Raw genomic sequence first — 22,126 nt, forward strand, 5'->3', positions numbered from 1 at the left:
GTATGGTCCCGTTATTTGCCAACTGTGTCCACTGGCGGACTCGGGGCGGAGGAGGTCCATGCGGTAAGTCGTGAGGGGGTGACACCATGAGTTACCCGCACCGGGTGACACCAACCCTAGTCACGCCACTGCCTCTGTGTCCACTGCAATACATTTAATGAGAGAGTACCGGCACTTCTCAGTAACAAACGGGTACTCTTAAAGAGTGAGTACCAGCAATATTTCCATTTCAACCACTGCTTTCTAGCACTAAAATAAAGGTTACGACACGGAAAAAGCCAAATGGAAGTGGGCGAGACACGTAAATTAACTGACTGGAGAATTTACAGGGCAAAGTGAAGTTTCTTCAATCTACCACCAGGTGGTGCCCGCTGTCTGAAAATAAAACTAGCTACATAAACTATGTGGCACACGTCACTTAACTCCCCGCCTTCTCCTACAGTCTATGGCATGACGTATTAGTGGCGCGTCGGCGTGAGGATGCGGTGGCTCGCAGTTGTGTCCTCAGGGCTATGGGGTCGTGTACCTGGAGACTTAAGGCGGCGTTGCCTGAGCAGTTGGTGCCAGGCACTTGTGTACGAGAAGCATGGGGACCCGCGGCTCAGCCTGCGGTGAGGGAGACATTTTTATTCAAACCATTAGAATTTAGCGGGGTAGAGGCGCCTTCTCACCCACTTCAGATTCTGTGAATTTAAGTAACAAGTGGTACACGTGCCCGATCAAAAGTGGCCGCCAAGTAGGACGTAAACAGTAGACTAGGAAGAAGGATGAACGATTAAAACAACAGGTCTGAGACTGAAAGGCATTTTTATTCCATCAGAAACTTAATTTCAGTCATATTGGAGAGAACTCTGTCTATTGCATTAGAAATAAAACTTAAGTGTTGTTGCATGACACACGGAACTAAAAGTGACAAGTTAGAAATGTAACCACATACATCTACAAATAGGACTCTAGGTAGCATGTGATGTGTGATGCCTTCTAACAACCATGTCTTTCTTAGCAACACAATTGTTTTCATTGTGGGACTTGTAGTTTCGCTTTTAACGTTGTAAGTGTTGGTTTCAAAACTCTCGTCACCCGAAATGTCCTTGACAAAAAGCCAGGCATGGCTAAAGGAGACAGCTGCAGGAAGCCATTTAGCATCTTTGGAATAGGACTAAATGGCATTCAACCAGAACTACTGCTGGAGTATCACCCAATCAGCAATGGAGAGCACTGCCGCATATTGGACTGAACGCCGGAGTGCATGTTGGGAGAGATGTAGAATGTAGGTTGCTGGTGTGAGTTTACTAGTCCTGGCACAAGGTAAACTGCCAGGTGGGTGAGGCACTAAAAGTTATCTATTTGTGAGAAAAATGAGATTGGGGGTTGCATGGCGTAATCAGATCATCGCAAGCTATCAAAGACTTGGGGGCATATTATCAAGGGCCTTATCTCCGCTTTTTTGGCTTTTAAAGCCAAAAAATCGGAGATGAGGGCCCTTGATAATATGCCCCTAAATACTCCGGTCTTTTTCTTTTCTTTTACAAACCGTTGTTTTCAGGCGTGTAAGGTAAATGGAACCTCCCAGAAAACACTGTTGTTAAATTAAATATCAGGTGTGTATCATGCTTCCTTTTTGATATGCAGTCATCTGGTAACCTTGGTGATGCAGATCTGGATTGTGGTCTGTTGCCACTATAATAGGATACCGCATATTAAGATTGCAGCACCTCACTCATGGAACTCAGTAATTAAAGATTAGCTGTGTGGGTCTAGATTTTTAAAAATAGTTGTGGAGATTTAAGCCTAAATCTCCTGACTTGCCATTCGACCCCAGCCTCTCTTCTATGGCAGCATGCCTCCTTGTTTGCTTTCATCATCGCAAATGTTTGTATGCATATTTATTTGTACAGCACATCATGCAAAACGTCTTTTCATCTAGAAGCAGAAGGTTTTCACATGATTAGAAGAAGTAGGTCACGTATAGCTGTCTTTGTGGTGGGATTACAATTTTGATGACCGGTTATCTCGATTATAATGGCCACATGAAATCAAGCAAAAATAGTCAGCAAAGTCATATTTTTTTTAAATTAGTGTTGTTCAGAAGAGTAATGAAGAGATATTGCTCACCTTTGACATGCTCATGCTCCAGCACTGGATAAACTCAGAAAAGACGAGTTTTTAATCTTGCTTTGAATAGTACAAGACTTGTAGCATTGCAGATGTCCAGGCGGGTGCTGTTCCAGAGGTAGGGGGCAAATGTGTAGAAGCATCTATATTTTTCCGTCTCGCAGGGACTTTTAGAAGGGTTGCTTGGTCAGAGCAGAGTGAAAGGATTGATAGTGTTGCCTCTTGGCCTGAAGATTATGTGGGTGCAGAACGTTCTAAGCATTTGTATGAGATATACAGGCTTGAAGAAGATTGCAGCTTCTATGATAAAATAACAAATCTTATTAATCTCTCCATGATGAAGGGCTTGGTCCTGGTATCCCCAAAGGGTAGTTGGTCAATTCGGACCTAAGTAGTCTTGTTTATTTTTAAAGTGGTCGTTGGACAGCTTTACATTTTCCCACATCCCCATGGATCCTTACCTTCAGTTCATTGGGATTTTTGACCCAAACATGAGATGGAAACTGTTCTCAATTTTTGCAACGGTGCTTGAAGATTTGCAAGCAAAAGGAAAGCTGTCTTGTTGATTATGTCTGCCCTTTTGGCGACTTTTAGCACTGGTCCTTAATATCCCAGTCAATAGGTTGGCCACAGTGCAGGAAAATTCCCAATACTGTAGGGAAAGGTTTAGCATTGATTATACACTTGAACAACAGATAGGTGCTGGACTGATGGCTAAATGCGGAAATATATAGACATGTTTTGAAGTCTGATAGTGCCCGAATTCTTAAAAATGTATGAGGAATCTTTAGGAGAGGAAGACATTTCCCTACAATGTGAGATATTGTCATCTCTTTATTAATAAAACCCAACAAAGCCACTATCAGTATATAACTTGTATCAACCATTGTCACTAATTTATAACTGTAGAATTCATTCAAAGTTATATGGAAAAAGACAAATCTCTTTAATTAGACGTCTTGTAGAGCCTGAACATATGGGCTTTATCTTCTTTTGATTTATCAGCCACAGTATTATTTATTAATGTTAAAGTTTCTGTAAATGCTAAGACAACTAGATGGCATCTGAAATTTCTGGGAGAGTTGCAGGGAAACCTGGAATAAAACAGTGATGGACGTGCAGGTAGTTTGTATTCAGCTCTAAGGAGTCTTTTAGGGAACAGTTGCACTTTACAAGACTATTCCTAATCAGCAACAAGGGGTCATGCAGAAACCATATAGGCAAAATCCTGGGATGTAAGAGTCATAATGACACAAATGATGGAAAAGCTTAGGGGATGAGGGCAGAGTGGTTAGACGATAAAAAGAAGTATGGTCCAGGATGGGGAAAAGTTGCTTGCTGTTGTGGCATCATTGGATGTAGAAAAAGCATTTTATCCGGTCTCCTGGGTCTATATATTTTAACTGTTGGGACACCTAAGGTTATTGCGATATATCATCAGCCTGATTAAGTTATTATATACTAAGGTCAAAGCATCTACAGTTATAAATGGAGTTACAGCCCCACACTTTGAACAACAATGGGGTACCTGGCAGGAGCCCCAAGTCCTAAAACTATTGTTAGTACTGGCAATGGAACCATTGGCACAGTTGTTAAGAACTGAAATAGTTGGGAAGGGATTCATAGTTAGTGGGATTAAATCCTTAATATTAGTGCCTGTTGATAATGTTTTCATTTACAAGCATTACTCTAGCATGACTTTCAGGAAGGATTAGGCAATGCTGATTAATTTGAGGAGGTTGCAGGACTTAAGACAAAATAGTTCAAGTCTGAATTTTTTATGATCTGACTACACTGGGTTCAAGGCTGGCAGACACGAAGTTGTAAAGTATTGCAGAAATATTCAAAAACGAATAGCCTGGTATGTATCGGAAACCACCAGTGATCTACAGTCTCTTCCCTCTTTCGCATATAATGGTTGTAACACTGAAGCCGTCTTCATGTACGAACATAAGTGATTTGTGTATGTTATGGTCTTTTAAGCAAATTTAATAAAAAGAGTTTTAAAAAAAAACTAATAACCTGTTTACAAGTGCCCCGGTAATTTGCAATCCCTATGCAGACACCAATTTGTGCAGGCATAGCAATTATAGGTGGTTGGTTATTTAGCATACCTAAAGTTTGCACACCTCATTTCATTTGAGCAGTTCAATCCTTCTGGAATTTAACAGGTAAAAAATCCCTTATAAATACTACAATTTGTTGATTTTGGTGCAATGTTATGCCTCATTTTCAGGGCACAATTCAGAACAGGCGATCTTTATTGCACCTGATAAATTCCAAACACCTTGGTTTCAAATTTTATTAGATGCAATAATGATCATTTCTGACAACGGGGGACTTGTAAGTAGACCTACAGTGGTAACTGCCTCTAGATCTACAGAGAATAGCCTAGCACATAATCCTTATAATGTACTGACTATGTTACTTCAAAAGGCGGCTAGATGCAAGGTGTGATTTACTACTGGAAATTAAGGAGCATGTTTGGAGTAAATCAAACCTAGTAGCACAATAATATTTGTGAATCGGGCCCTCTGTGATCAAATAACAGTTGAGGAAGTATAAGTCAATCATCAGCAGAGTACTGCATTGTGCGATGGTACTCAGTAGTTCAAAATCAACAGTTGCAGTAAGTCAGTACCCAGTTGAAAAAGTTCTGTGTGGATCTCCGTACAGGAACAGCAGGGCATGCTACATGTCAGGATAGAGGTATGTTAACTATTTAATTCTAAGCCTTGGAATAGCAGGGTGATGCGGGTCTGGATTGTGGTGCATTTATTGAACTTTGTTTGACACTCTGTATTGGAAAAGAGGAGTGCTGGGAGACTGGATTGGAGCGCTTTGGGAGAGCTGTATGCAGATAGCACGTTATTTTTCAGACGAGTTATATGGGCATTTGTGGCTAGAGGAACGCAGAACAGTACATCCAAAAAGGAGTCCCCCTCAGAGCTAGGTAAACCCCTTTTTGCTCTTAAAGGGATGCTGAGACTGTTGAGTTGTTTTACGTGGCAGCCATTTGACTTTGGTAATTTCTGTTTGACCTGAACTACTGATGCTGACCTGCAAGCCTTAAGGTCCTTGGGCTTGAATGGAAAGACACCTAAAGTAGTATTGATCAGTATACCAAGGGAACAAATGGTGAAGGGTGCAGCTGTTCTAGTGTGGATCATGGGATAGGGATAGGGTGCAACAGAAATTAGACAGTGAATCCAAAGATATATAAGGACAATAAAGGTGATGCTCTATGATGAACATCATCACTTGACACCTTATCACATAGATACTGTTTTCCAGTGCAGTTATCCTTTTATAATTCAGCCCTATCTGATATTTTAGTCTAATTGATTTTAACAACCCACAGAATACACCAGGTTGTTGAATGAAAGCCCATGACTGCTAACTGTGTGACATGAAGTCCTCAGTTAACACTGTGGTAACGTGCCTGTAAGGGAGTGGCACAATAAGTTGTATATCCACATAAAAATTTAACACTTACACACACCATGTATTCTTTAGATTGGAACGATGGAAGCTTCCGGATCTGGGGAATGCTGGGGTTCATGTGAAAATGCTGGCCGCGCCCATCAACCCGTCTGACCTCAACATGATCCAAGGTGACCTTCCTTCTTCAGAGTGCATGTCTCAAATCTTTAATTTTAAGTGTTAGCTGTTTTTAGAATGATCTTGTCTCATGCTGCTCAGACAGAGCTAGTTCGGGGACCAGTTGGTGATGAAGGGAATCTGTTTTAGAGGAGCAGTATATAAGGCTGTCCCTATTTGGTTTAGTTTGAATTATATTTTGTGAATTGACTGTGTGAGGAGAATCCTCCAAAATCATTTGTGTTTGCTAACTGTACATGTTCCATATGCAGGTACATATGCTCTGCTGCCTGATCTGCCAGCTGTTGGTGGTAACGAAGGGGTCGGGGAGGTGCTGGCGGTTGGCAGTGACGTAACTGGCCTGCAACCTGGTGACTGGGTCATACCGATAGATGCAGGCCTCGGTGAGTATTGGTGCATCCTTGGCTAACATTTTTCACCTATAGTGCTGCTTCTTTAAAACAATGAATCATTAGAGGTTTTGAGGTTCTGCAGTGCACAGTTTAGAAATCTAATGAACTTTTTTCTTAAAGAATGTCATTTTTATGCATCACTACTTTGCTGTCACCTTATTCATGCTCTGCTGATAAATTTACAGTGACCTCAACTTGTGGGCAGGCTTTGTCGTTAGAGTGGTGGGTAACTTCACATTTCTGGAGGTATAGTGGTTTAATGGTTGTAAGGACCTTATGAACATGGATATTATGGTAGCTTCGAGGTCAGGCTGGCCTGAATGGTGGCTTCATGGTCGATGTGGCATTGTCGCTATGAAGTTGGAGGGGTCCAGCAGCTCAGTAATTATAGTGGCCAGATTGATGACCTAGGGTTCAGGTTTGCCTGATGTTTGTGATGGCATGATGAAATTGTAATTAGACTTGTCAGGAGTGTTTGTGTTTGGATTATCCGATTTATGTAGATGGCCTGAGCTTACGACACGATGTATAGAATGGCATGATGACTCTGTGGCTCAACTGACCAGAGGATTTGGTTGTTGCAATTACTTGAGGCCCTGGTTATTAATTAATCTGTTGCCATGTTTTTTAGGCTGGCCACAGGACCTGGTGGCTAGCCTGGCCAGAAACTATGTTGGTGAGCTAAGCCTCATTGCCTGGTACGCGGAGGGGGCTGAAGATTGATCAAGTGATCAGAGCAATGATCATATTTTACTTTCACTGTCATTCTAGTTCCATGTGTTATTTGCCAGCTGTAATTGGTTTGGAAGATACGCTTGGACCCTCTGGGTAGGGTTAATTCCCATGTTCTAATCAAGAGCAAATCGGGTCCAAGGCATTGGTAACACAAGTTTATTATTAGAGAACTGGGGTGATCTGCTGGAGCATGCGTAGGTGGGAAAATTAGGAAAAGATAAAGAATTTCACTCTTGGGTCCAAGGAAAAATCATGTGAGAGTTGGCACAAGTCTTGGCTAAACACGTGCTATTTCATCATATAGGTGATTAAACTTTACAGGATGTACAGAGTTCACAAAACACTGACCGAATTTATTCTTGAAAAAGATTCAGCCAGGCAGAATTCCAAAGCCTGACTGTTGGGTGTGGTCTATCCAACTGGTAGTTGGCATCCAGCAGATCCATGGTGCCATATTCTACCTGTAGGGAACTGCTGCAGAGAGACAAAGCTCCCCGTTGATTTGCTGGCCTTGCACCTTGTTCAGTGGAGCAGATTAAGAGATGGCACCAAACCCACTCGCACTGTACGCCACCGAGAGGGAGAGACTGGGCTAATGGTTAGAAGGGGCAGCAGGCAGGTGGAATATTAAACCAGATGCAGTTCAGTATTGAAAACTCTTATTTCTGAAGGAAATGCTAAATTCTGCAGAAAATCTGGATTAGCTCCACCAGAGAGATAATATGGTGGAAAATATTCCTTTGAGGTTTTTACCCCCGAGTGTGGCCAACCCCAAACTCACAGTGAGAGCCTAAGCTAAATAATGTGAATTTAGCTCCATTCTTATTGCATTTACTTTATGAAGAGAACATGGAGGGCCCTTGTAAAAAAAAAAAAAAAAACATGTTTCCTGATCCTCCCCCCCTAAATTACATTTCCGTCCATTTATGCTTTTACCAGGGACCTGGAGAACTGAAATGGTGGCAGCCGAGGACCTGCTACTTCAAGTGCCAAAGGACATCCCAGTGGAGAGCGCGGCCACCCTAAGTGTCAATCCCTGCACAGCCTATAGGATGCTGTTGGATTTCGAGACTCTGAGGCCAGGTAAGAGTATTATTTACCACAGGCCATCATTCACAGTGCATACAATTCTGAGTAATTCAGTGCATTGAAGTATGATTGATAGTAGGGCTTTCCTAGCGAGCCACAGTCCTATCTAGCATTGCCCTGCAAATTCAGCATGTGCACACCCACATTCTCTGCCTGTAGCATTCAATCTAAATACAGCTCTGACCTTCTTCGCATCTATACACAACACAGCACCGGGACCCACTGCTAACATTTCTACTCTTCTGCTACACCTCAATCTTGGCTTGTGGCATCCTCAGCTAATGCTCCTCTCACAAGTATGTTTACTGATGCACCCCAGACCTCATCACAAAACCACTGGTTAATATACCTTGGACATCCCAAAACACTCTTTCATGTTCTTCAGTCATGCCCTGCAGTATTCCGTCTGATACTGTTCCCCCACATGGGGGATTTGGAAAGTGCCCCCAATCTAGGTTCACTCATCACATGAATGACCAGAACAATAAAAGTGGTCCAATTTTGTTACAGGCATGACATCTGTTGTAAAGACTTGTTGTTAGTGGTATAGGCATGATCTTGGTGATTAATGTGGAGGCCTTAGTGGTTGAGGCATGATCTGAGTGATGAAAGCAAGGCCTTTTTATTTGAAGTGTGACTTTAATAGCAAATGATTTACCTTAATAGTGATGTGGTTTGCTTAGTTCTGAAGGTGAGACATCATTATTGAAGTTGAGGTCATGGTGGTGAAGCTGTGATATCTGTAGCAAAGGTGTGATGACCTTAATGGTTAAAGTATGACTGGTGTGGCAGGGACTTTGGGTTTTTCGTGCTGCTTGCAATACAGGCCATGTTGTGCGTAAACCTTGCTGTATTAACATTGACTTTTGCATTCAGATTTTGTGCATCTGAGGTGCAATTGAAAGGCCTAAAAGTAGAAATCAGGCCAGCATGTTGCTTTATTTTATTCAGCTAATAAATGTGTGCTACGATTGTCATAGTTTTTCTAACTCTTGCTAACAAGACACAGAAGGGAAGTTTTCCATTTTCTTGTGCATGCATTGTTTGTGATACCAACAGCTGAAGATAGCTTTGAGAGAGATGACTGTGTGTGTTCCATCCTGTAGGAAGAAAGGGATAGCACCAGTAAGCTTCAGCATACACTTTGGAGCAAAATGTATTGTTCCAGTATCCTATCAATGATACAGGAGCCAAACATGCCCCAATCCCTCCCCGTTCTATGCTTAGAAAAGGTAAATAAGGTATTGGTACAGGGGTGGGATTAGTAAAAAATTGATGTTTGCTGGAATGGATATGAGCCATGGAGTTCCAACTTTGAGCTTGAAGGCACCATAAGGCGTGTGCAGTGTTTTGTACCACTCGGAACAAACCCAGAGACTGGCTGCAGTTATTCCTACCTCGAGACTGCAGTCCCTGCGGGTATTCTCACGCAACTCTGGAATTGCTCCCTTCAGCTGGCTGTGTTGTGTCCATCCATTCCAGGGCCGGCCAAATACTGGAGATCTGTTAAAAGGGCCTGGAGACTACGACTTGAAGTTAACATCAATTTAAGTGGCCAGTGGCAATTTACAATGTGTACAAAACCATTCTTAAACACCTTCTAGAAAGTTCTGGAGTCTTCTTTTGTTTCCAATCCAAGATGGAAGAACTTACTGTTGACAACTTCTTGTTTCCTGTTCCAGCTCTATATAAGCCTCAGAGCTTCTTCCTCCTTAGTTTCAGTGTAGTCAAAGTCCGGTGTTGCGCTGGGAATCATGTTCTCCAGTTCTTTGTTTTCTTCAGTCCATCCTGAACTACCTTCCCATCAACAACCAGTAGTGGTTGCCTGCTTTCGTCCAGGATCTGTATGCCTAGTGCATTTTTTAACAGAAATTTTGGCCCTGTGACTTTTTCTCCCTTTTGGTATCACATCTCGCAGGCACTGCACTCCTGCACGTACAGGCCAAGGCTAGGTTGAAGAAGATTCCACAATGTCCAGACATTGAAACCGGATTGGATTGCATGACTTGGCATTTTAGCTTATCAATGTGTAACTAAAACATTCTCAATTATGGCTAAGAAGGCTAATTGCAACTAGTTTAGATAAAATTATTAGTGCATGGATGTACAGTCATATATGCATGTGGAATATTTGCCCTAATTTGCACAATTGTCACTCAACTGATTATAATATTTACAATCATTTTAAAGCACATGATTTGTAGACAAATATAGAATTATAATCATATACTAAAACGTAAACTGTTGTGTGTGCATACTGATTTTGTGATGAGGTGTTCAATGTATATACGCCTGTGAAAGAGAGATTCTCTGGCGGGTTTGTATGACCATGAACACTCCTTTCCACTTGAACTTACCTCAGCGAAAGCTGATTGAGAAACACTTTGCAGTTCTTCTTTTCTCCATGTAGGATGCATGTACCCTTTCGGACTTAATTGACGTAACAGGTGTGACCCGCAATCATTTGGGGGTAACACAACAGTGAGGCCTCAGTAGTGATGGTGTGGTAATGGGATGACCTTGGTGATGAAAGCATGTGCTTTGTAGGGACAGCAAGACCTTCTTAGTGATGGTGTGAGGGACCTAAGTTTTGAATTAAGTGAGTGATCGTTCACTGAGACCTTGGACATTTTGTTAACATGTGGAGGGGGGCGTAGTTTGGTATCTTTGTTGTACAAGGCTATGAGGGCGGACTCAGGGTCTTTGACGCTTAGGGCATGGGATGCTTGGAACGAGGATTTGCAGGCGCCGTTACTGGAGAGGGAGTGGGTCAGAGTATGTACTCTAACATGCAAGGTGTCCTGCAATGCGTGGCTGAAATTGCTGCACTATAACTTATTGCAACAGGTGTATATGACCCCGGCGAGGCTCCATTGTATCGATGCCTCCTGTTCGCATGAATGTCCTAGATGTCATGGAGCCCATACTGGGTTTATGCATTTGGCGTGGGAATGTCCAGAAGTACATCAGTATTGGTTTGAGGTAGTAGGACGGCTCCGTGGAAGGGCGGGAATTGCGTTGGAGGCTAAGCCTGAGCAGTGCCTCCTAGGGCTGGTACCGCACCGCAAGAAGAGGAAAATGGCCAGCAAGCTATTGCAGTTAGCACTGGTATTGGCCAAATGGAGTGTTGCCATTTGCTGGATGGGTGAGCGGGCCCCCTCTGTTATAAATTGGATGAGAGACGTGGGGGAGTGGTTCTTGGTGGAGGAACTACACACGAAAACCTGCCGCAGGGGCGAAAGGTTGGACGAGGACATAGCAACTTGGTGAGAACAATGTAGAGAATTGTTGAATTCAACAGGGACAGATAGTGAACAGACTGCCAAGACTGATGGTGACAACAGTATGTAAACGCTGGTGCCTGTGTCTCCCTAACTGTATATGATGGTGTCTCTGCTGCTAAGCCATGAAAAGTGTATCCAGCTTTTCTATGTGTTCGGATCTCTAACGTGTGTAACGTATAAACAAGTCGGTTGAGTGATCGTTATGGTGAAGGTAGTGAAAGCGTGCCCTTATTAATGAAAGTGTGACCTTCATGGTAAAGGTGTGATATACGTAATAAATATTTGACATTCATGGTAATGGCATGTTCTCGACGTTGAAGGGATGATTGTAGTAATTAAGGTGTGATGTTAGCATTGAAGGGGAGGCCTTGGTTGTAATGTGTGACCTTAGTGGGAAAGGCATGGTCTTATTAATGAGGGCATGTCCATCTTGAAGACATGGTCTCAGTGGTGAAGACATGACTGTATTGATCAGCATGCCATCTCTATGGTGTAGGTGTGATTGCCGGAATAAAACCATGACCTCAGTGGTAAAGGTCTGACCTAAGGTTTAAAGGTGTGACCTTAATAATTGTATTTCCTAGTTATAGGACAGTGTCTCCCTTTGACATGGTCACCCCCACGTTTTCCCTAGTACTGATGCTTTTCAACAGAAAGTGCACTGGGTCCCTGCTAACCAGGCCCAAGTACCTGTGCTCGTTCCCTTAAAAAAGGTAAATGTCTGATTGTACCACAATTGGCAAGGCCTTTAGCACTCCTGTACGCCCCTAGTAAGTGGAATCCCTGGTACTAGGGGCATGGGTAGCATAGAGGGTCCCTAAAGGCTGCAGGATGTATTTTGCCACCTTAAGGGACCCACACACAAATTCCATGCAGACTTCCATTGCACGCTGCATGAAAGGGTGCAAACCAGTTGTGAAACCACAACATGTCACACTCCCTGCACATTGCATATACTATATGTAAGTAACCCCTCCAGCAGGTCTTAGAGCTCTAAGGCAGGGTGCATTGTATAATATATGAAGACTTATCTGCATGAGCAGATATTTTCCCTCTGTGATGTTCAGTTCCATTACCACAACATTGCAATTGTTCAAGAAGCTTTCATAAGTGTATGTACTGGGCTCTGGTCATTACGAGTTACCCAGCTACATATAGGACTTTACTGAAAATAATGGTGTTTGGTATCAAACATCTCGTCATGACAAATACATATTGATGCCAGTGTTGGATTTGTCCTGACATGCACCCAGAGGGTACCTTAGAGGTACCCCCTGAAGCCAACTATCATCTTAGTGTGCTTGCTGGATGATATCATCCAGCCTGCCACCACACATAAGTTTCTGACCCCCTGCAGGTGAGAGCCCGCGCTCTCTGAGGTCAGAAACAATGTCTGCTCCAGAGGAAGGTGTTCACATCTCCAGCAGCATGGCTAATGTTTTTAGCATATCAAGGCAGAGGTTTCAAAGCCTTTACTGCCTTTGATACGTGACCCTGGCTTCCCCCAGACTTTGGAGATGCCACCCCCTGTCCTGAGGCCCATTTGGCACCAGGAAAGGAGGGAAAATTAGCTAGCCAGAAGGCTTGTTCACCCTCAGGCTAGTCACACCCCTAAGGTGAGCTACCTGAAGTGAACAACGAAAGATGGGTTCCGTCATCTTGTTTTTCTAGTGGAACTAGGAACTCTTGGTCAAGTCTATGCCCACTCTCCTCAGTAACTAGTTATATAGGAAATGAAGAAACCCCAGAGGTAGGTAGCCCTACTAGCTTACACCCCCCTTCAAACCCCTAAATTCATTATTTAGGTGGCCACCTGACACCTGGAACCCAGATTCATCTACTGGGAAAAGAAGGACCAAGAAGAGCTGAAAATGCAATAACTGTGGACCAGCCTCGAATTTGGCGAAAAATACCTTGTCTGCCTGCTGTTGTTCCAACAATTGCAAAGACACGACTCGTCCAGCAGCTATGAGTCGTCCTAAAGTCTTGAAGGGCTGCCAGCCCTTCACCAATCAGTCGGCAACTCCCTTGAAGTGGAGCAACCACTTCCCTGCAGTCTGCAGGCACTGACCTCATCTGCCCAGTACACCGTTCTGCTACCCACCGGGTCCACAGAGGAAGCATCAACCATGGAGAAGGACTTTTTCACTCCCATAGGTCAGCCTCATGTCCCCAGTGAGTTTCGAGCAGCTAGACCCTCCAGGAGCCCCCATCACAAATACCCTGGGTACCAGAGCCCTTGCAGCAGCCAAGGCCTGTTAAGTGTCCAGTCCAGACACCAACCCTGCCAAGACCGACCTACCGATGAGGGACGTCGGCATCACCGAGGCCAGCACCGAGAGGGGTCCTGCTGTCTTGTTTGCCCCCCATAACCAGGCCGACCTCAAGAAGTAAGAGCCTCCAACGCAAGTGACCTGCCAGGCAAAAAACCTCTGCACCCGCGCCCCACAGCCCAAGTGCAAGCCAACCAACGGTGCCCCCTTGCTCCAGAGACCCTCAAGAGCCGAGCCCCCCTTCGTCACCAGCACCTCTGCACTTGGACACACCAGGGCAGATAAATCCGAACTGATAGCGGTTCTTTGGACCTTGGCCCCTAAGCACCAGTCAAGGAGAGTAACCCTGAGAATCGTTTGTAAGTGTGCGTATGCAGTGAATGATTATCCCATAGGATAACATTCCCGCATTCGAGGCTCATGCCTCAAATCTGACAGATGTCATTTTTTACTGGTTAGCCTGTAAAAATCTATAACTTCGAAAGTAGTTACTTGATTCTGATGATCTTGGTGTCTAAAATTATATAAAAATCTGTGTTATTTTTTTCTAACTTGGTCTCAAGTTTTTTCTTGGGTGTTTCTCATTTATTGACTCTGTCTGTACAACAAATGCTTAACACTACCCTCTGATCAGCCTAAACTGCTCGCCCTCACTACCACAAAGAGAACATTTGGGATTATTAATTTAAGCCCTGTGGGATTATTAATTTAAGCCCTGTAAACCAATAAGGGTTGTCTGGACTGTCTGCATAGTGTACTTCATTTTGGTTGACTGCTTAGAAAGCCCACTTCCTACACTAGTGGTAAACATGTGACATTAGCAATTAAAGGGGAGACAGCAGTGTTGAAGATGTGCCTTAGTGGTCTGTGCATTTCAGTAATGGTTAAGGCAGAGTTGCAAAGATGTGATTGTAGTCATAATGGAGGGTCGTTTTGTTAAAGGTGTGGCCTGTGTGCTAAAGGCTTGACCTCACTGGTAAAGGTATGAACTCCATGATAAAGTTTTGACTTCAGTGGTAAAGACTGACAAATTGTAGTGGGTAAAGCATACCCTGAGTGATAAAGGTGTACCCTTAGTGTTAAAGATGTGTTTTGAATAGTATAGGAGAGGACTGTGTTAATTGTGCGCAATGGGTGGTGAATAAGTGTGCAGAGTGATAAATGAGTAGTGAAGAGTACCCTCAGTAAAAACCAAAACCACATTGGTGAGGGCAGGAGCTCGAGAGGCCATTTCTATGGCCTACAGAACCAGCTTCTTCTGAATATCGCTTTTCTACTCGCTACTGGTGCAAACCACATTTGGGCCTTGATCACTACAAATGAGGTTACGAAATCATGGTAGGCCACTCACACCAGTGGTGCGCCAGGACATAGTGGCCTGTCTGCTGCTATCTTTAAATACAATATCAGCTTTTGACTTGACAATCAAACTCCTTTCTTTGCTCATTTCTGGGAAACAAATAGCGTCCCCTAAGGTGGAAGGGTTCTATTCTGTTGCTATATACTCACCTTTCAACTACCACCTCATAGCATTGCATGATGTGGAAGGCCATGGTTTTGCTAAATTTATACTACATAAACTGGGGTTAACAAAAACATGCTCTTTCTATGAAACAGTCTTCCAGTGTGGTTGCAGTATAGAACATAAGGTATTTACTCACTGAGTCCTGATGCATCATACATCTCACATACCAGGGAGTTTTTATTTCACGCAGCATTTGTTGATGATTTTTTTAACAGCCTTTGACTGCGTTGATTGTGAGAATTTGTAGTCCATATTACTACTCTCGGGCATCCCACATAGTGGGAGAGCAGTCATTGCTCCCTTCTCGGAAACATGGGTGCACAATTAAACTTGGTCCAACATATCCAACACCAGTAAGATAAGTACAAACGGATGTCTGAAACAGGAATTCTACTCCTATTATTGTTTAACTCATAGCAAATTTAGGTGTGGCATTGTGCATTGGAAACGTGTCCTCCTAAATTTGTTGGTTTTCTATTATGCTACAGTATGCAGACAACAATGTAATCTTGCATAAAGGTTGTGTGTGTTAATGGTTATAGTTGCCTGGACCTTTAGCTTGAAGAACAGGGAAGCAAACAATTACATCAAGTGGAATGGCACTCAGCTTCTCTGTCTCTTAACTCCTCTTTCTTCAATCTAGTAATAAGATATCAGGTCTCCTTTTTAACTGCAATTCTGCATGTGATCTCTAGCAAACTGATGCCAACTTTAAATTACGGGCTGGTGGCTTTTCATTGGAGACTCTTCAGCTGGGTAGAATTTGCGCAATCCTGCTATTATAGCATTCTCGACGATTACTTAACCAAGCACTCTTTAAATTTAATCTGTACAAACAAACTCACAATCATAAGGCTTCCTCTGTTTCATACTGTGCAAATCTTAGATCTGCTTATGAAAGCAAGCTGAAACATTTGTTGTGGTGTAAAGGTAACAAAACTTCCATAAGGAACAATGACCCTTGGCAGAGGTATATTTGACCTCATCCCTTTACAACCTGTGCTTTGTTAAAATCTGGAATAAATCATTACCACACCATCAACTTAAAGGTCTGGTGATGTAGCTGGCAAAGCTGACATTGTATCTTGAAGATCGACAAGAGATAGACTGGAGGAAGAATATGTGGATAAATCTTAGCTTGCAATTTTTTGAGCACTGAAGGAAAATGAAGATAGTAAGAATAAGATGTTGTTTGGTTAGTGTTGTGAGCTTTCGCTTTGGTCGAATACATGGTAAGGTAAGCACAAGCTGTCTCCTCTGCTGTTCTGGCAACGAGACACATTTTGTGCATCTGCCAGGATTGGTCTGGACCAAGAAGGAAATTACTGTGAACACCTTTTCGATATTGGAGTATCAATAAATGCACTAACGCAGTGGTAGCTTGTTTGACTGGTGCCAATCCCCAACAAATAGTGTTCTTGTTTTTTCAAACTTTATTGACATAGGCCCTGATTTAAAAGTCTAGCAGACGGGCTACTCCATCACAAACGTGACTGATAACGCTTCCACCTTATTACAAATGCATTGTATCCTAATGCACTCTTAGGAAGGTGGACAGACTATCCCTCACACTTTTGAGTACCTGTCTGTCAAACTCTTAACCAGGCCTAAAGTTATAAGAAAGCTTTTATAATAGTGTTATTGATCTGACTGCCCCTCCTATCACATTGACTTTTCCTATTGGTCCTTGAGGTTTAGTTTTAGTAGTACAGACCTGACCTTCTTAGTAAAGACATCACTTTCTTGCTAAAGGTATTATCTTTTGTAGTAATGGTATCATGGTCTTGGTAAAAGTGTATCCTGAGTGGGAAAGATTTCAGATTCCGAAGTTGTAGATACGCTGAAAGCCCCTGCCATCCCTGAATACCTGCATTGGCAAGCAGAAATGGACTTACTTACAGTGATAGAAAACCACTCCCTGATGCAGACTTTAGTCAAGTAACGGCACAGTGCGTCCTCTGTTTTCTACCGGCTGGAAAACAAGCCTGGTATCCAACCAAGAACCACAGGATGCTCCCACAAACACACCGGACTGAACAACAAGGAGGCAAAAGGGAAGAAAGCAAAACTTGAGGGGCAAATGCGAGTTCAAACTAGTACGTAAACTGAGAGAAGGCTAGAATGTATTAGTGGTTTTACTGCATTAATTGCATGTTAAGGATTCACATTCTTGGAAAAGGTATGAACTTCTTGTTAAAAACTGGACATTAGTAAACATGTCAGTTTCTTAGTGAAGATGTTACATTCTTAGTAAAGGCGTATGTCAGTCTTGTGGTAAATGCCTTGATGTATTAAACAGGATTGTTAGAATATAGTGGAGAGAGAGAGAGGCATCAGTGTTAAAACAAGCTAGCACTGAGCTTCCATACAGTCAAAACAATCTAATGCCTAGAAGTAAATATTTCCCTACTTTAGCATATGGTAGCTTGGTGCAAGAAGCAAGGCCTTTCTGAGACAATACTGCGTGCAATAAATGTACAGTAACACCAAAACATTACAGTTCAGAAGCAGACATTACAAAATCCCCAAACCGATTCATTTAACAAAAAAAAGAAATCACCTTAATGATTAAACTGACCCAGAAATAAAGTAAATCTGATGTAGGAATCGGGGTTTTTTCAAACATTGAATTGCTTTTAAATCCAAGGCCGTTTTTGGCAACAAAAATCAACATTCCCAAAAAACTGACTCTCGAGGGCAGCCACAAGGGTAATCTTTTTTTTTTTTTTTTGGCACTGAGCTGAGCGAAGTAATACCTCTAGTTTACAATGAATAGTTTTGGTAAAATGTATTTATTTTTCTAGTTTTGCATAGCACAAACTTGACCCGAAGGTATCAGATCGCTTTACAGAGTTGGCATAGCCGCAAATACATAATAACAATATATTAAGAAAAATGTGTGATGTATCAGTAGTACATATAGACTATAGTTGAGGTAGAGACAGTGTTTATAAATAAGACGGCATTTGAAGTAGTTGAATTCTAAATGTGTATAGCGCCTTACAGAGTTAGCACACCAGTAGGTGCACAAGCTACATGTGGGGTAAATACAGATCATAAAACAATACATAAAGGAAATTTGCGACAGTGAAATCGATGGGTGCTAAACCTCCGGAGGTATCAAGGAAAGGGTGTGGTGCATGTGCGGAGAATAGAGGCACAGTGTTCCCCATGGTATTGTTGTCCAAAGTTGTTCATGGGGTGAGGGGTGGGAGCAAACAGACCAGTCAGATGGTTTAGGGTGGAGGATTTAGATATTTGTAGAAAAGATGAAGTTTCAGTTTCTTCTTGAAGTGAGGGAATGATTGATCGGTAAGTAAATCCTGAGGCAGTGAGTTCCAGACTCTGGGTGCATTACTGGAGAAGGAGCTGGTGTGAGATTTCTCTCTTTTTTTAATTTTGGCAGAATCAGGAGAAGACTGTGAGAGCTTCAGATGCCTCTTTTGACCAGCTGTTGATACTTTGTTTGTGAGGTAGACAGTTTTTTCCCTATAGAGAGCTTTATGAGTTATGCAAGCGGTTTTGAGTATAACTCTTGCCTCGATTGGTAGCCAGTTGAGTTTCCTGAGAGGGGAAGTGATGTGGTCAAAGTGGTTCTCCCACATAAGTAGTCTAGTGGCTGTGTGAAGTGTTGCTTTCAAAGGGGCTAGATGTGTTTTTGTTGCACCCATAATCATTGCGTTACCATAATCTCTTGGGGAAAAAAATAATTCTGTCAGTGTAGCAACTCTCCTTGTTTAGCATGTAGATAATAAATGAGGATCCATATCTTCAGATAGGGTCTCCAGACCACCATTCTGCAGTTAGCAGTTGCAGGAATCCCCCACAACTTAGTTTGTGCTCAGAACATCTCCTAAAACTCTGGGGACTGGCCATAGGAAACTAGTTCTTTCATTCAAGTTGGCAAAGGGTTTCCCTTCTTCCAGTCAGCAGCCACAACCCATGTTAATGTTAGGAGATTTGTAAAGCGCAACTGTTACCCTGAGGTGTCCTGGCGCTAGCTACAGTCCTCCATAAAGCCCAGCAATTAAAACCAGATTGAGTAATTATTTAAAAAGCCAGGTCTTTAAGGCCTTCCTGAATTCGAGTAAATCCGAGCTGTTCCTCAGGTGGAAAGGAAGATCATTCCATGCCCTAGCCGCACAGACATTAAAACTTTTACCTCCCCACCTGGCTTTTTTTGTAGGAGGTACAATCACCAATTTTGCTCCGAGAGAGCTCGGAGGTCTATTGGGCACATACCACTGAAACTGCTGCCTCAAATGGTCTGGTCCTATGCCTTGTAGAGCCTTAAAGACCATGCAGAGTGACTTAAACTGCGCTCTTTTCTTTACAGGTAGTCAGCGAAGTCTACGGATTTCACCGGAGACCAAGGCAAATTTTGGTATATCTGAAGACACTCTGGCCGCCGCGTTCTGCAGGAGTTGGAGTTTACGCATAAAACGCTCCTGAATGTTAAGATATAGACTATTGCAGTGGTCTAACCTTGATGTAATCAGTGAGGTGATCACCAAACGCTAGCTATCCTTTGGCAGGAAAGGCACTATTTTCCTACATGTCCTTAGGACATAAGATGTGGCTGAGGCCGCTGCACTGACTTGAGCCCCAAAATTAAGTCTGTCATCTATTATCACTCCCAAGTTTTTAACTTTCCCAGTGGAAGTTGGAAGCGGACCCATAGTGTCCGGCCACCAGCTTGGATTCCAGAAACTAGGATGATTCCCAAACTAGACAACTTTCATCTTGCTGGAATTAAGCTTAAGACTTCCACCTCCCCACCGCTTCCATGCAAACCTGGAACCGTTTACCTGTTCCAATCTCCTGGCCAGGATGCAAGGACACCACAATTTGTGTGTCGTCGGCGTAAGAAGTGAGGGAAAAGCCAAAGGAGTTGATCAGAGGAGCAAGGGAGGACACATATACGTTAAAGAGTGTGAGACTCAAAGATGACCCTTGTGGAACACCGCAAGGCAGACTGAACGGAGTGGCATAGAAATCTCCCAATTTTACAATTTGCGATCTTTCGGAGAGGAAGGAATTCAATAGTTTCCTGGCTTTTCCCTGACTCCGCATTCCTGCAACCGGTCCATCAACAAATCGTGATGGACCGTGTCAAAGGCCGCAGAGAGGTCCAGTATAATCAAGGCGGCCTTACTGCCCCAGTCAAGGGCTACCATGATCTCATCCGTAGATTTTATTAGTGCAGACTCCGTGCTGTGACCCTCTCTGAAGCCATATCGAGTGGGATTCAAGGCTTCAGTAACTCGTAAAAAAGTACTCAATTGGGCATTCATACTTTTCTCCACCATTTTTGCCGGGGCAGGGAGACGTGAGATGGGGCAGAAATTATTTGGATCCTTAGGAGCCAGACTAGGTTTTTTGAGAAGTGGCAGTATTGAGGCTCTTTTCCAAACTCTAGGAGAATGCCCCTCTGAGAATAGTGCATTAAAGATGGAGGTCAGAGTCGGCATAATAGGTTCAGGGGCCATTTTTAGATCTCGCCTGATCATGCGCTGGTCTGGCCGAGACATTTAGTCAGTGGCATTTCGAAGTGCTGCCAAACCAAAGGCTTTTCACCTGCCACCAGCTTGCGATTACGCACACACGCGCGCTTCGCTCCACCCCGCCATGTGCCTCTCTGTCCTGTTCTCCTTCTTTGCGCCCCTCCCTCTCCCCACCCACAACCCGCCCTTTACCTTCTTTACTCCTCCCGCCTGTCTCTGTTCCCTCCCCTTTCTCTTCTTCGCATCCATCCATCTGTCTCCTCGTTCCTCTCCCACAGTTCCTCTGTGACACTCTCGCTCTCCTTTCTCCTGCACCTTGGCTCTACCCTCTATGCCTCACCTTCGTCTTCTCCCATCTTTCCCTCCTATGCCCTCCTTCCTCCCAGTTCCAGTGCCGTCGGACCTTGCCCTTGCGCCCCCGTGTTTCATTCGCAACGTTTCCTGTTAGTTCTTTTCACGCGACCTGTCTGCCGCTGTCCAGCTTTCTTACTTCCAGTCTCTCATGCCTCACAGCATAATTCTTGTTTTATCGTGGTAGCAGTTTGTACAAATTATGGATAAGTAGCTGCGCATTTTAATTCTTCAGATTGGTCCTGCTAAAACGCGCCAAATGTGACACTGTCCACCTTTTTTATTATTGATAACGTCCTCATTGGCAGTCATACGATTGGCGTGGTTTGGTGCGTTGCTCCATGCACTCTTTGCAGTGCATGTTTCGTACATATCGTATTTCTTTCTGTCCATGGACCTTTTGTGTTTGCTACCTTGCTCAGCTGGGTCATTCTTGAGTGTTATGCACTCGTTGTTCAGTGGCGAATACATCGTGGATGTAGTTTCGGGAATCCGTTCACAAGGGAATTATTGGTTATTGTCATCAAATAACGGCAGTTGTATATGCCCATGCTGCCGTTTGTGGCTGCGTTGGGCTTCGTTCTTTCCGCTCTGTTGTAGACTGGAGCATGCGTGGCTGCAAGTGTGGGTGTAGAGTGTGGTCCGCGGGGTAAAGAGGGGAAGTTTAGCTTCACTTTCATACATCGATGCAGTGATGAGAGAGTAGCACATCCATACTTATCTTTTATTTCCACCTTATTCATTAGCCTCCTGATGGTCACAGTTGGGAGTTTTGGACACCCAAAGGACCGTGTTTTTATAGGCAGTCTCGAAAAGCGTAATGTTATTTACTTAAGACCACATTGGTCGGCGGGCTTAATTTCTTAAACACTTGTGCCTTTCGGTAGCAGACATTGCGTCAAGTATAGCACCTGAGGCCCGTGTTTAAGATGAGCTGTTCAGCTGTGTTGAAATTATTATTGAGATATTTAGGCGGGCAGACGTTACAGTAACATAGGGTCTGTAACTTTAACTGATGCTATCCCCAGTACCAGCATCACTCTGGACCACCACAGTATCACTCTGCAGTGCCACAGCGTCAATCAGCATCACCACAGCAACAGTCGGCACCACCTCAGCATCACTCAGAGCCACCACAGCATCACTCGGGGCCACCACAGCATTACTCAGGGCCACCACAGCATCACTCAGGGCCACCACAGCATCACTCAGGGCCACCACAGCATCACTCAGGGCC

At 43.5% G+C, this 22,126-nt stretch overlaps 1 protein-coding gene across 1 annotated transcript in view; it reads left to right on the forward strand.

The window, feature by feature from the left end:
* Positions 1–439: 439 nt before the first annotated feature.
* Positions 440–22,126, forward strand: part of MECR (mitochondrial trans-2-enoyl-CoA reductase) — a 47,640-nt gene continuing 25,953 nt past the window's right edge. The window contains exons 1-4 of the mRNA XM_085647596.1: positions 440–611; positions 5,632–5,729; positions 5,988–6,119; positions 7,803–7,946. Coding sequence (XP_085503722.1) covers positions 481–611; positions 5,632–5,729; positions 5,988–6,119; positions 7,803–7,946 — 505 coding nt within the window. The 5' untranslated portion in view covers positions 440–480. The remainder of the gene's footprint in view (positions 612–5,631; positions 5,730–5,987; positions 6,120–7,802; positions 7,947–22,126) is intronic.

Source organism: Triturus cristatus, chromosome 3_2, assembly GCF_964204655.1.
Source record: "Triturus cristatus chromosome 3_2, aTriCri1.1, whole genome shotgun sequence".
Taxonomy (NCBI): domain Eukaryota; kingdom Metazoa; phylum Chordata; class Amphibia; order Caudata; family Salamandridae; genus Triturus; species Triturus cristatus.